Source organism: Typopeltis vanoorti, chromosome 15 (genome assembly GCF_054136105.1).
Source record: "Typopeltis vanoorti isolate ZY-2024b chromosome 15, IOZ_Tvanoo_1.0, whole genome shotgun sequence".
Lineage (NCBI taxonomy): Eukaryota > Metazoa > Arthropoda > Arachnida > Uropygi > Thelyphonidae > Typopeltis > Typopeltis vanoorti.
This window is the reverse complement of record NC_143563.1, coordinates 45,949,169-45,963,414: the sequence shown is the minus strand read 5'-3', so window position 1 is coordinate 45,963,414 and position 14,246 is coordinate 45,949,169. Positions and strand designations below refer to the sequence as shown.

The window sequence follows — 14,246 nt, the reverse complement described above, 5'->3', positions numbered from 1 at the left end:
GTGTTTTCAGATTTGTTCCAGTAGCTGACTTTTCGCTGTTCGCCTTGGTTCAGTGGAAAAGTTTGAATTGGATATACAGCTGTTTGCAGATGATGCAAAGTTGGGAACAACTATGAGGAGTAGACCAGATGCAGCTTTAAGGGAGGCCTTGACCTGACTGAAGGCATGGGCACGTAAGTAAGGTTATCAGTTCAATGTAGCAAAGCATAAGATTTTAAATTTATTTGGAAATAAAGATGGGATGCAGAGCATAAAATTGATGGAGATATCTTGGAGGAGGTGGAGGAAATAAGAGATCTGGGAGTAATAGTGGATAAGGACCTAAATTTTTGGGGACATACTGCTCAAAAAAAAAAAAAAAAAAAGACCAAAATTATGAAAATAGGCTAGTGTATATGTTTACAAATGCTAGAAGTATTTGAAAAATGGGTATGAAATTATAGTGTTGATAAAGTTCATCCACCTAAATATTGTTGTTATAAGTGAGACATGGTTGAATGAGGATGACATTCTGACAGGAACAGAGATGGAGGCATATGTAGTCTTTTATGAAGACAGACAAAGAAAAAAGGGAGGAGGAGTGTTACTGATGATGGCAGAGTAGTTGTGCCCATCCAGGGTGGAAATGCCAGGAGCAAATACTGACAGTGGTCTGAAGTATGGTATGAAGTGGAGGTGGAAAGGGTGAAATGTTTATAGGATGTTGCTAGAGACCTGGTAATGTGGCAGACAGTGAGAAAGAAATGTTTAGATAAATTGGTCTGGCTATTAAGAAAAGGGTGATCATTATGGGCAATTTCAATTATGGTAATATAGACTGGAATGAAGAAACAGCTTCAGAAACCAAAGGGAATGGAATTTCTTGAGTTTTTAAGAGATAACTACCTTAAGCACTACATAGCAGAAGCCACACATGAATCAATTTGATTATCTCATCGGAAGATATTGTTGTAAATGAAGTGTCACATCATCCTCCAGTTGGTGAAAGTGACCATGAAGTGATCGCTTGAGGGGTGATCCATTTCAGGACTTTTGTGACAAAAAGCTATATGTGGAACTATAAGGCAGGTAATTATGGCAAATTCTGGAGGTGGCTTGCAGTGATATCATGGAATGAGAAATTGCATGGGAAGGAAATCAATGCTGCTTGGTCTCTACTCCAGAATTAACCTGGCAGAGGCAATGACTGAGTGTATTCCAAAGGTCAGGAGATTAAATAAGGTAGGTGTAAAATAGATGACTGAAGAAGGTGAGATGTGCAATCCAGGAGAAAAAGGCATTGTTGAGGTGGCACAAAATGAGTGGAGATAATCAGTTACATGAGGAGAGAGAAAGCAAGGAAGGTGGCTCACTTAGTAAGGGGTAACAAAAATGCAGTATGAGCAGCAGTTAGCAAATGACACTCAAAGAAATCCTAGGGAGTTTTTTTGATTTGTGGCCAGTAGAAGGAAGAATGATTACGGGAGGATGATGTTGGTCAGTGATATTGGAAGAATGATAAACAATGATGAGGATATAGTAGAAGTGTTAAATGAGCAGTTCATTAAAGTATTCCATTCTTGTGATTGCAACAAATAATGCAGAGTTTGAGAGCAGTGGGACTGGGGAAGGAATCACAGATGGTGAGTGAGAAGGTATATGAGGAACTGAGTAAACTTCATGTCAACAAGGTCATGGGACTTGATGCTAAAGGGTGGGCTGAAAAGTTCTTGGCCTTGACCACAGACAGCAACACTATCGGCAAGTTTTTTTTTTTTTTTTTTTCTAAATTGGTACATCTGTCATAAGCATCCATGTGAAATTGCAAGTCATAAGTCATTCTATCAAGTAGTTTGTTTTATACAGCTGTCTAAAGCAAAAATGTTGTCTGTATCCCTTGAAATGGATAAAATTGAGTATCGTGCAGTTATAAAATTCTTTGTAAAAGAAGGTTTAACGCCAAAAGAAATTCATTCCAAGTTCATAAAAGTTTATGGGCACTCTTTTCCTTCATTTTAGACAATTAAGAAATGGGCTGCCGAGTTTAAATGTGGCCGTACCAGCGTTGAAGGTGATCCATGTGAAGGACCTTCAAAAAGTGTAACAACACCAGAAATCACTGATCAAGTGCACAATATGGTATTGGATGACCAGCGAGTCAATTGCATGAAATTACTGAGACTATAAACATTTCAAAATAACATGTAGGGTATATTTTGCATGAAGAATTGCAAATGAAAAAGCTTTGTGCAAGATGGGTGCCGTGCTTGCTCACAGCAGATCAAAAACGTACTTGCATCAAAATCTCTGAACAGTGCTTGGAGCGTTTTAACAAGAATGAAACTGATTTTGTGCATCGATTTATCACTATGGATGAGACTTGGATTCACCGTTACACACCAAAATCCAGACAGCAGTCAAAACAGTGGACAGAAGCCAACTGTTAAGCACCAAAGAGACAAAGTCTGTTCCAACAGCAGGAAAGGTCATGACATCGGTGTTTTGGGATGCTAAAGGCATTTTGTTTATTAATTATCTTGAAAAGGGTAAAACAATAACTGGGGAATATTATTCCAATCTTTTAACCAGACTAGATGCAAAAATTCGTGAGAAAAGAAAAAAATCATCTTTCATCAGGACAATGCACCTGCCCACAAAGGTACTTTGGCAATGGGAAAATTAAGGGATCTGCACTATGAATTGTTGGAACATCCACCCTATTCTCCAGATTTGGCTTCCTCTGACTTTTATCTCTTCTCAAAACTAAAACTCTTCCTCGCTGTTCAGCGTTTTTCTTTGAATCAAGAGGTGATTGCAGCTGTAGAGGGATATTTTGCAGATCTTAATGAGAACCACTACAGGGTTAATGGTGCTGGAGCATCGCTGGAATAAATGTATTAGTCTTAAGGGAGATTATGTTGAAAAATAAAAATAATTTTGAAATTATAAATTTGTTTTTTCATTGTTAGGCCAAGAACTTTTCAGAACCACCCTTGTATATAACCCGTGTCTGAAGGGAATGTTCCAGGGAGTTCCATGAATCCTAGATTAGCCCCAAAAATTTGGGGCTAATCTAGGATTCATGTTAAAAATGTACGTTAACACCTTTAATGTACATTTTTAACATGAATCCTAGATTAGCCCAGGTCCCAAAGGATTGGAAAGATGGCAAAATTGTTCCACTTCATTAAGGAGGTGATAAGACTAAGGCTTTGAATTATAGGCCAATCTGCTTGTCTGGAGTTATGGTAAAGATGTTGGAGAAGCTAGTGAAGACAAGGATTCAGAACTGGGTGGACAGTAGTAGAATTCTCTTTAATGAACAGCATGAGTTTGCTAAAGGAAGACCTTGTTTTAGCAATCTGCTTACTTATTATAACAAGGTGACAAATAAATTGACAAGGGGGGAGGGAAGCATATACAGTAGTATATATTTAGATTTTGCAAAAGATTTTGATAAATTACCATATTACAAACTAGTAGTTAAATTGGAACAGATGGGGTTGGATAGTATATTAGTGCACTGAATTGGAGATTGACTGTCTGATAGGTATCAAGAGATTGTGTATGATTGATATCCCAGAAGAGGAAAGTCACTAGTGGCATGCCCCAGGGGTTTGTTTTGGGGCCATTGTTGTTTAATTTATACGTAAATGCTGGAAAGTGCTTAAATGGTGATATATATATATATATATATATATTTGTTTGCAGATGATGAAAAGTTGGAGAGAGTTAAGAGAAGAAGAGCAGATGTTGTGGTATATCTAAATATACTACAAAATATACATATACACATACCCCCCCCCTTATCCAATGTATTTGTCAATGTTATAAAAGCAAGCAGATTGCTAATTTGCAAGAGGACTTAAATAGACTGTCTGAATGAACAAGAGTGTGTAGATTTCAGTTTAATGTTACAAAGTGTAAGTTTTAAAATTTAGAAAGCAAAGACAAGATGCAGAGTATAGAATTGGTGGGGATATTTTGGAGGAGATGAACAATTTGGGAGTTATGTTGGTAGAGACTTGAAATTTTGTGACACTTTGCTAAAATTGTGAGGATGGCACAGCAGATTATGGGAATGATGTAGAGAACATTTATATGTAGAATTAAGGATATTTTGATTTCATTGTACAAGACTGATCAGGTCGCATATGGATTACTCTGCACAGATTTGGTTGCCAAGTTTTCAAAATTCAAAAGGATGATGAGATGTTGGAGATGGTCCAGAAACAATTAATTATGTTGGTTTTTCATTTCTGAAATATGGAATATGAGGACAGATTGAGAGAATGCAAATTACAAAGCCTGGTGATAGAAGGAAGAGGTGTCTGGTGAGGGATAATTACCAGATTAGCATGGATAAGATTTTTTCATAGAATATCTGGAGATGGGAGAGAACAACAGGAATAAATGTATTAGTCTTCCCTGGAAGCTGTATAAGGTGGGTATGAGCAAAGGGTTGAGGACTGGATTTCTTGTATAGAGAGTGGCAGATGACTGGAAATCCAGTCCTCAACCCTTTGCTCATACCCACCTTATACAGCTTCCAGGGAAGACTAATACATTTATTCCTGTTGTTCTCTCCCATCTCCAGATATTCTATGAAAAAATCTTATCCATGCTAATCTGGTAATTATCCCTCACCAGACACCTCTTCCTTCTATCACCAGGCTTTGTAATTTGCATTCTCTCAATCTGTCCTCATATTCCATATGAGGACAGATGGAGAGAATGTGTGATTAGCGTAGGAACAGTACATACATACATACATTTAAGTCAAGGTATGATGAGCTGCACATGTGAGAGTGGGACCTCCTACAATGAGTCCTTTGACTCCATGGAGGTCTGCTGATGATAATAATCAGACCTCTATGTAGTCAAATGATTTATCACAGTCAATTGTGTGAGGTCCACTATAATACACACAGCTCATCATACCATGATTTAAAGGCATTTATTGTCTCCACACCCACCATACTTTCAGGCAGGATATTCTAACCAGCTACCACTCTCCATGCAAAAAACCTACTACTCACACCCTTGCTCATATTCTCCTTACACAGCTTCCATGGATGGTTCTTGTTTCCCACCCACCCTGTCTCTGCCCATCTATGAAAAATCTCATCCACATTAATCCATTAATAACTCCTTACCAACTAATACGTCTCAATCATGTCCTACGCCCCCCTCTTCCTTCTATCTAAGACTGCAAATTGCATTCCTTCAATCTGTCTTTGAACACAACATTCCAGAGACCAGAAACTACCTGGGTCAATCATTCTGAATCCTTTCCAATGTCTCTTCATCTTTTTGAAAAACCAGGTAACTAAATCTGTGCAAAATAATCCATATGTGGTCTGATCAAAGCCTTGTACAATGGAATCATGACATCCTTACTTCTACATCAGTGTTCTTTGCATGATTCCCATAATCCACTGTGTTGTCCTCACAATTTTAGCAAAAATTGTGAGGACAACACAGTGGAATTTCAAGTCCCTATTCACTATCACTCCCAGATCTTTCATCTCCTCCACCTCCTCTAAGATATCTCCACCAATTCTATACTCTGCATCCCATCTTTGCTTCCCAAATTTTAAAACCTTACACTTTGCTACATTGAACTGGCAGCTCCACTCATTCACTTAAGTTGATAATTTGCCAGGGTAAGTGAATTTGTTTAGCCTAGAAATAAAATTATTATTATTATTATTACATAACACCTCCAGGGAGTCCAAAGATTCATCGAGGGAAGGGCATCTACTCTACAACTCTTTACCAACTACAACTAACCGCAACTACACCAACACCATCTACTGCCTACCACTACACTAGTATTTCCACAGACAATCACAAACATCCATGCCCACAGCAGGATTCGAACCCACAGCCTTTTGGCTGGAGAGAAGATACGCTAACTACTCGGCCAACCAGGTCGAATTAATGGATTAATTAATGGAATAATAAAGGATTAATGGAATAATTATTCCATTAATCATAGAATAATTAAATAATCATCAAAGGCAAATTAATTGAACTATATCTAAAACATAAAATAGCAAAAGAAGAATTCTGTTTTATTTGCTAAGGATACAATCAGCAACTGCAGGTCCACCTTGAAGCTCTTGAATATATTTAAGTAATTCCCAGTCAACTAGTTTTAATTTTCGGGTCACAGAAATGTTACTATAACCTTTAACAGAATCTGCTAAATTATTGTTTGTTTCCTTTGTACCAAACAAAACTAATGCAACTTCATCTTTGGATTCAGAAAATATCTGGTAGAGAGGGGAAAGAAAAAAAAAAAAGTAACTATTTAACCAATGCAAAGCACAAATTTTACATTTATGATTTTCATTATAAATATAAACTTATGATGAAAGAATTATCTTCAATATACACCAGAAGAGCTTACATCCTGTGCATAATTATATTCATTTCTTTTCAATGCAGGTAAATGAAATACTGTAATGAAAAGAAACTTATTTCATTAGCCTAGTAAACATGTGTTTACTAGGCTAATGAAACATTAACATGTGTGTATGGAAAGTTTAAATTATGATAGCCAAAGATTTATTGTGGAAAGTCCACTCTATTTATGTCTGCCATATAACATCTTATGTGGCAGACCCATAACAGAGACCTTTTCTAACAGATGGTATTTTCTCACTACTCTCCATTAATAAATAGCTACTTCTTACTCCCCAGTTCACTATGCCTTCATGCAATTTCCAAAATGGCTTCTTATTGTTTTCCTAATACTTTTTCTGCACCTGAACAATTTCCCTTCAGTATTTATCTGATAAACCCTTCTCAATAAGTTGCAGGTCTCACTTATATCCACCTTAAATACCAAGCACTGCAGATAATTCCCTTGATTTATCCTCATAACTAACATTCCATGGTTCAGATATCCATTTTGTTACCTAACTCTGAACTTTAATTTCTGATCTCGTTCATCTTCTTAAAATGAAACAATCAGTTCCTGATTGTTTCATTTTAAGAAGTCTATACTTATATCATTCTTCACCACTTCTGTGGTGAAGATAACAAAGAATAGAGCCAAAAATATACAACTTTTTTTTTATATATAATTTTTTTTTATATACAACTATTTTTATATATATATATCGATGAGTAAGACACACTCTTATCAACTAACTTATTATCCAGTCTCATTTGCTATGAATCAATCTATGAGCTTCCTTTGCAAATCGGAAATGTTGCAGTATTAGTATTCCCTTATCTGCCTTCACTGTCATCTCATAATACTTAAATTATAGTGCCACTTGTAAATATAATTATTCTAGATAACTGCATTTACTGTCATTAGTAAATACAATAATTAGATAATCTGTCAATTATCCAATTATGATGGGAAATCAATATATCTGGTAACATAATACATAATTCACAATATGGATAACTGAAGATAGCTACATAGCACTGTACAAGAAGTCAGTTTTTTCTATCTTTTTTTTTTTTGTAATTTTAACATTGATCCCATACTTGAGAGATACACAAACCTAACCCCAAAAGTTAAGGTGTCATTATCCACTTTATTATTAACACCTAGATTATTTTAAATGATAACTTATTCTTTTCACAGCGATAATGCAACATTACACATGAAATAACATCATGAAATTAATGAGAAGAATTCATTAAAAGCATGGGTTTTCTTTTGAAAGTGATATGGGAGCAATAATCTAGATCTTATGAATGATAACCTTAACCTGAAAAAACAAAGACAAAAAGAAAAGAAAAATAATCATATAATACTAGAAAACTTTACATAAACTTGTCAAGAGAACATCAAAACAAAAACAAACCATAAACAACAGTAAAAAAATGAATGATACATTGGATACAAATTTTAATTCCGTTTATTTTGTCTTTCCAAGGTTTGTCAGATTTTTTGTTTAAAAAAAAAATAAATAAATAAAAAATAAAAAACTATGGAGGAAATTAAGGAATGTTTAGAATCAAATGTGGGGACTCAACGTCCAATCTTCATCCTACCAAGGTGTTCCTAGGATGCCAAAGGCTAGCAATTCGATTTGGTTATAACTAACCAAACTGAACCCGGCTTGTACTGCATTTATCAAAAACAATAACATCATAAAGTAAATAGATGAGACTAAATATCTCCTATTTTGATATCAAGTTTAGTGCTTCTTTCCTTTATGATGTGATCCACATAAACAATTAAGAGCAGTTTTGATAATGTGCATCCTTGTATGAGGTGCACATTATCAAAACGATAATATAATACGATGTATCTTGTACATCATATTATCTTCCTGCTCATTCAATTCTAACTGCTGACTTGCAATTCATATATAGACAATGTACTACTTCGTATAACGTCCCTTTTACTCTGCATCAATTGTCATGCCTGTTCTTGAATTCATTCACATTACTTGCATTCGCCACCTATCTCCAATGGCAATCCACTCCAATCACACATATATTCTCAACATCCGAGGATGCCCTCTTGTCTTTTCCCAACCCTCCATAAAATGAAAAATTCCATCTACTGAAATCCTGACCCTTTCCAAAGTTTGGAAATCTCAATCATATCACCCCTCCTTTTCCACTATTTGTGAGTGGCTGCAATCCACAAATTCTCAATCTTCATAATTTGTATTACACTATCATTTAAACATACTCCTTTGCACTTACTCCATTGAAATCATCAAAGAGATCAAATCGGACCTGTGTACAAAAGTACAAGTTAGGACTTATAAAGAGGCAAAACGGCTTCCTTATCTTTACATGTCAAGACTTGTTTCAGTACTGCAATCAACTTCTGAATTGTATCTGCAATCTTTGCTATATGGCCCTTGAACTTCAACTTCCTATCTAGTAAAACTCCAAGATTCCCAGCCTGATCACTTTCTTCTAGCATAATTTTGCCAATATAATAATGGATATCTCATCACACACACAAAGGTATTATTTCTGGAAAATTTTCATGTTACTCTTCATAAAATTAATAAATAAGATTTTTATGGCTATTTTGCCTATTTTTGTTTAGAAGTATCCCTATTATAATGTCATTGGTTTATTTACTCAATTTTTAGGGCATTACTGATGTTTTAAAGACAGATACACGAAGCATACATGGTAAGAATTATTTTGTGCATACCTTTGTAGAATGTTCTTGGTTGTCTTCTTATTGAGCGGCATCCAGCATATGGCGATATACATTTATATTACTGTTGAAGAAGTATGACAACTGAAAGGAAGGGGGGGGGGAATTGCAGGTGAGGCAAGAGATATGTGAATTTAAAAACCCGAGTTTTTAGAGGTGGGCTGAGAATTCTTTGGGAAAAAGGTAAAAGATAGAAATTTTTTGGGGAAAGGAGAAGGATAAATTATGATGGAACAAGATTAGGGATAGGAGTAATGGGGTGTGACCAGTTTGACTGTGTCGTCTTCGGAGCTCCTGGGAAAAGTGGAGGCTATGTCATGTTGGCTTGGGTGTTTCTGTGTTGTTTTCTGCTGGTCAAAGTAGTGACCTAATTTTTATGTTTTGGAGCTTCCAACTCTCAGAGATTATATAGGGGAAGTGAACATTTATTGAGTTTTTGTCACATTTTTATGGCCATTGTTTCCGATATTCTAAGCATTGTTTCATTTTCCTGTATGTCTATTATTATGGCTTTGTCGATTTGTGGGGTATGCTTGTGTTCAAGAGCGTGGACTGCTATTTCTGTTTTTCCTGTATTTTATTATGCCAACAAAACAGCAAAAACCAGTCAAAACAATCCAACAACCAAAACAAACTTCTCAACACAAAAAATCATCAAACTTCCATACATCCAGAACACATACAAAGCCTACAAATGCGTTTTTAAACACACCGACTATAAGTTGGTGTTCACCATGAACCAAAAATTGGCAACACTTCTAAAACCTACAAAATCTTACATGTACAAAGAAATACTAGAACACCAGAATGTAGTTTATAAATTTCCTTGCCAACAAGACTGTGATGTCACCTACACAAGTTCCACAATCAGATCTTTATGAGTAAGACTACAGGAACACTTTTGTGACTGCAACATGCCAATTTAAGAACATTTAAACAATAAAAAATGTAATAACCAAAAGAAAAACAGAATACAAAATACAGGATACACAGAAATAGCAGTCCATGTTCTTGAATAGAAGCATACCTCACAAATCAACAAAGTCATAATAATAGACATACAGGAAAACAAAACAATGCTTAGAATATTGGAAATGATAGCCATAAAATATGATAAAAACTCAATAAATGGTCACTGCCCCTATATAATCTCCGAGAGTTGGAAGCTCCAAAACATAAAAATAGGTCATGACTCTGACCAATAGAAAACAACACAGAAACACCCAAAAGAAAAACACCAAGCCGACATGACATAGCCTCACTTTACCTAGGAGCTCCGAAGACAACACAGTTGAACTGCTCACACCCCATTACTCCCACCCCTAATCTTGTTCCATCATAATTTATCCTTCTCCTTTCCCCAAAAAAATTTCTATCTTTTACCTTCTTTCCAAAGAATTCTCAGCCTACCCTTAAAATTACGGGTTTGAAAATTCACACATTCACACATGCCTCACCTGCAATCCAATCACCTCCCCTTCTTTTCAGTCATACTTCAACAGTAATAAATATGTATATCGCCATATGCCGGATGCCGCTCAATAAGAAGATAACCAAGAACATCCTACAAAAGTATGTACAAAAATATTCTTCTCATGTATTCTTCATGAATCTGTCTTTAAAATATCAGAAATGCTCTAAAAATTGAGTAAAAAGCCAATGACATTATATAAGGAGTACTCCTATACAAAAATAGGCAAAATAGGCATAAAAATTAATAATAAGACTTTCATTAATTCTTATTCAAATCATTCTGCAAGTACTTCATATCAGCTGCAATCCTGATCACCCTACCTATCTTTGCATCATCAGAAAATAGCTATATCACATGTTAAATCCTTCCCAATGTCATTAATGTATAGATTGAAAACCAGTGGACTAAGGACTGATCCTTGTGGTACACCACTGGCTTCCTTAAATTTTGCAGACTCACATCCCCCGTTATACCACTTTTTGATATCTGTCAGTCAGCCATCCTCTTATCCACGCTATTATTTTATAATCCAAATCCATATTCTCCAATTTATGCAACCGACTTTCCATGCTATACTGTGTCAAAAGCCATAGCAAAATCCCAAAGTATCATAGTGTATCCCCTTGTATTCCCCTTGTCAAACTCAACTTTAACATTATTATAGAATGTGAGCGAGTTGCTCAAACATAACCTTCCTTTAGTAAATCCATGCTGTTCATTGCAAAGTATAGATTCTCTGTCAACCCATTTCTGTATGCAAATTCTAACCAACTTTTCCAAAATCTTCACCACTACTCTGGGGATACTGACAGATCAATAGTCAGATACACCAGTCCTTGCACCTCTTTAATATAACTGTATAACCAGTGGTGAGCAATGGAAATTTTAACAAAGGGCTCGCATCATCGAGCAAAAAAAAAAAAAAGTATTTCATACAAAAACGTTTATTAATACAGCTTGTGTACAAATTCCAATCAAAAAGTATGAGAGGACAATCAACCTCTAAAGGCTATCATTTTTAAACAAATATTTCATGATCTAAACATGAAATATTTGCACAATCAACTCTGTTAATTTATCTTACATAAGAAAAACATTTTTAAACTATCAAATTATAATAAGAATGAAATCTTTTATAATCTTTTATAAAACATGTGATTGGCTACTGGTTTTACCATACGATTGGCTACCAGAAGGGAGAATGGTAAAGATACTGCATGTGCTTATTTTATTTTCAAACTTGGGCTCATTCGTTATAGAGGAGTTGAAACAGTAATTCTAAATAATCTATACACTGCCGAATAGACTAATTTTTGTTAGGTTACCATATGAGTTTGTTGCTTAATATATTTCAAAAAAAAATTTTTTTTTTTGAAAAAAAAAAAAAAAAAAGTAAACAAGAAGAACAAGGGGCTCACAAATTTGAGAAAAATTTAACAAAGGGCTCATGTGAGCCCCCGAAGGCCCCTTATAGCTCACCACTGTGTATAACTGTAGCATTTTGAACATCTTTTCTCTTGGCACCTTGTTATATGCTTTTCCAGATATACAAAGCTTAAATATATATCCCTGTTATATTCTCATGATTTCTTGACAATCTGCCATAATGTTAAAATCTAACCTCTATTTGACTTGAACCTAGCTCCATCTTCCAATTTTTCTAATAATTTTTCATAGCCTCTTTTTAAGTATACTTGAATAAATCTTGTCTGGAAGACCCAAGTGAAATTCTTCAGTTTTAGTTTCCTTTTCATAGATGCATACTATAAGAAACACTGACTGATTCAGTCAGGAAAATAAACATGTTGTGACACTGTCAGCAACCCAGAAAAATATCCTTCTCTGGTGGAGACATGCAAGAAGTTAAAGAGTCAGTCATGAAAAGAAGAAATCATATAAAATGTTCCTGGCTAGTAAGTCAGAAAAATTAAAAGTGATTATAAAAAAAACGTAGCTAAGCACAAATCATGAAAGGAATAGAAAAAATAAATATGATAAATAAAATATGGCAAAATAATTTGAAAGCTACTAAGAAAGCTTAGAAAGGAAGGAAAGTGTATCATAAAAGCAATCAAAATAAAGTATTATAAATAAAGGTTATACATAAAATGGAGATAATGATATTATGGATGTTATATATGAAGAGGAGAGGGGTGGAAAGTTCTAATAAACACCTAGAAAAAAAATGATATGGTGCAAAAGGAAAAGACTTTTTTTCTCAGAGGACTGCAAATGATGCAGTAGCATTGTAGCAAGTGTATAATACTTCATGGGGAATATGTTGAATGTGTATGTTATATGGTTCTATAACTCTGCCCTGTCCTCAGGGCAGAGTTATAGAATACTGTCCTGTAACTCAGCCAATAAAGTCAGCTAATCTTTTCAGTAAAATTCAGTAAAAGTATAAAATTACATGATTAACTCAATTAAACATAACAAACCATTATTTACAAGTTCTGAGAAAGCTTGTGGAAATCAGACCACAACATATGGAGACAAACAGCACTACAGTTATTACCATTGGCCAAACTGAAAAATGACTCTCTCCATCCAGAATCAAATCCATGTTGATATAAATCCTGTATATGCTATTTGTTTTGGCCATTAAATCCTTATATATTAAAATCTGCAATAAAACAGAATTACACTTGAATTGTCATCATTTTCATTTATAGTACTATGTTTCCTTTTCAATTTAAATAAACAAGCTCCAAAAATCCATTATCAAAAGATTTAGAAAACAGATATTCCCACTAACTTTGGCCTTTTCCTCTTATCTCTCTCTGGAGTGAATTTAATTCATACTATGGTCATCTAAACAAAAAGATCTGTAATTTTGTGTATCTTCAAAAATCAACGCTGTTAAAGACAAACAAAAATTAACAGTTCAGTTATATTATTATATCGTAAAATTTACTTTTCTCTGAAGAATCATCCCAATGCAGGCTTTAGCTTTATCTAGCACAGAGTTACCAGATGAACTGTCATACATTGTAGGTCCAACATCCAACACTATTGCTAAAGCTTCCTAAAAAATAACAATATTCACTATTATTATTATTAATAATTATCAATATCAAATTTATATCAAAATAGAACTTCAATTAAATAAAAGAACTTTTAATAGAGTATTAGATGGTATATCCACCCATGTATTATGAAATGTATGAGGGAATTATCAGTTCTTCTGACCAAACTGTTTAATTTAAGCCTCAGTACTGGGAAGATGCCAATGGAATGAAAAGAGACAAAATCGTCTCAATATAAAAGAGGTTCCAAGACAAAAATACCAGCCAATCAGAATCTTAGGAGTGATGGTTAGGTTAAATGGAGAAATTGGTGAAAGACAGAATTCAGGACTGGGTGGATAAAACTATGACACTTTATAAGGGAGAATGTGGTTTTGTGAAGGGTCTTGCCTTAGTAACTGCTTACTTTTTATAATAAAGTGACAATGGAGTTGGATAAGGGAAATGCTACTCAGTCATACTGCTGGACTTTGCAAAAGCATCTGACAGGATTCCACACAGAATGCTGTTACATACACTGGAGCAAATGGGGATGGATATGAATCTGGTGATTTGGATTACAGGGTGGCTGATGGACAAATATCAAAGAGTAGTTTATGGAGGAGCT

At 34.8% G+C, this 14,246-nt stretch overlaps 1 protein-coding gene across 1 annotated transcript in view; it reads right to left on the bottom strand.

Annotated features, from left to right (window-relative positions):
* Ku80 (X-ray repair cross-complementing protein 5 Ku80) overlaps nucleotides 1–14,246 on the bottom strand; it is a 305,608-nt gene that overhangs the window by 268,123 nt on the left and 23,239 nt on the right. Inside the window, exons 2-3 of the mRNA XM_090405213.1 lie at nucleotides 13,528–13,638; nucleotides 6,074–6,257 (exon numbers count right to left, since the gene is read on the bottom strand). Coding sequence (XP_090261339.1) covers nucleotides 6,074–6,257; nucleotides 13,528–13,638 — 295 coding nt within the window. The remainder of the gene's footprint in view (nucleotides 1–6,073; nucleotides 6,258–13,527; nucleotides 13,639–14,246) is intronic.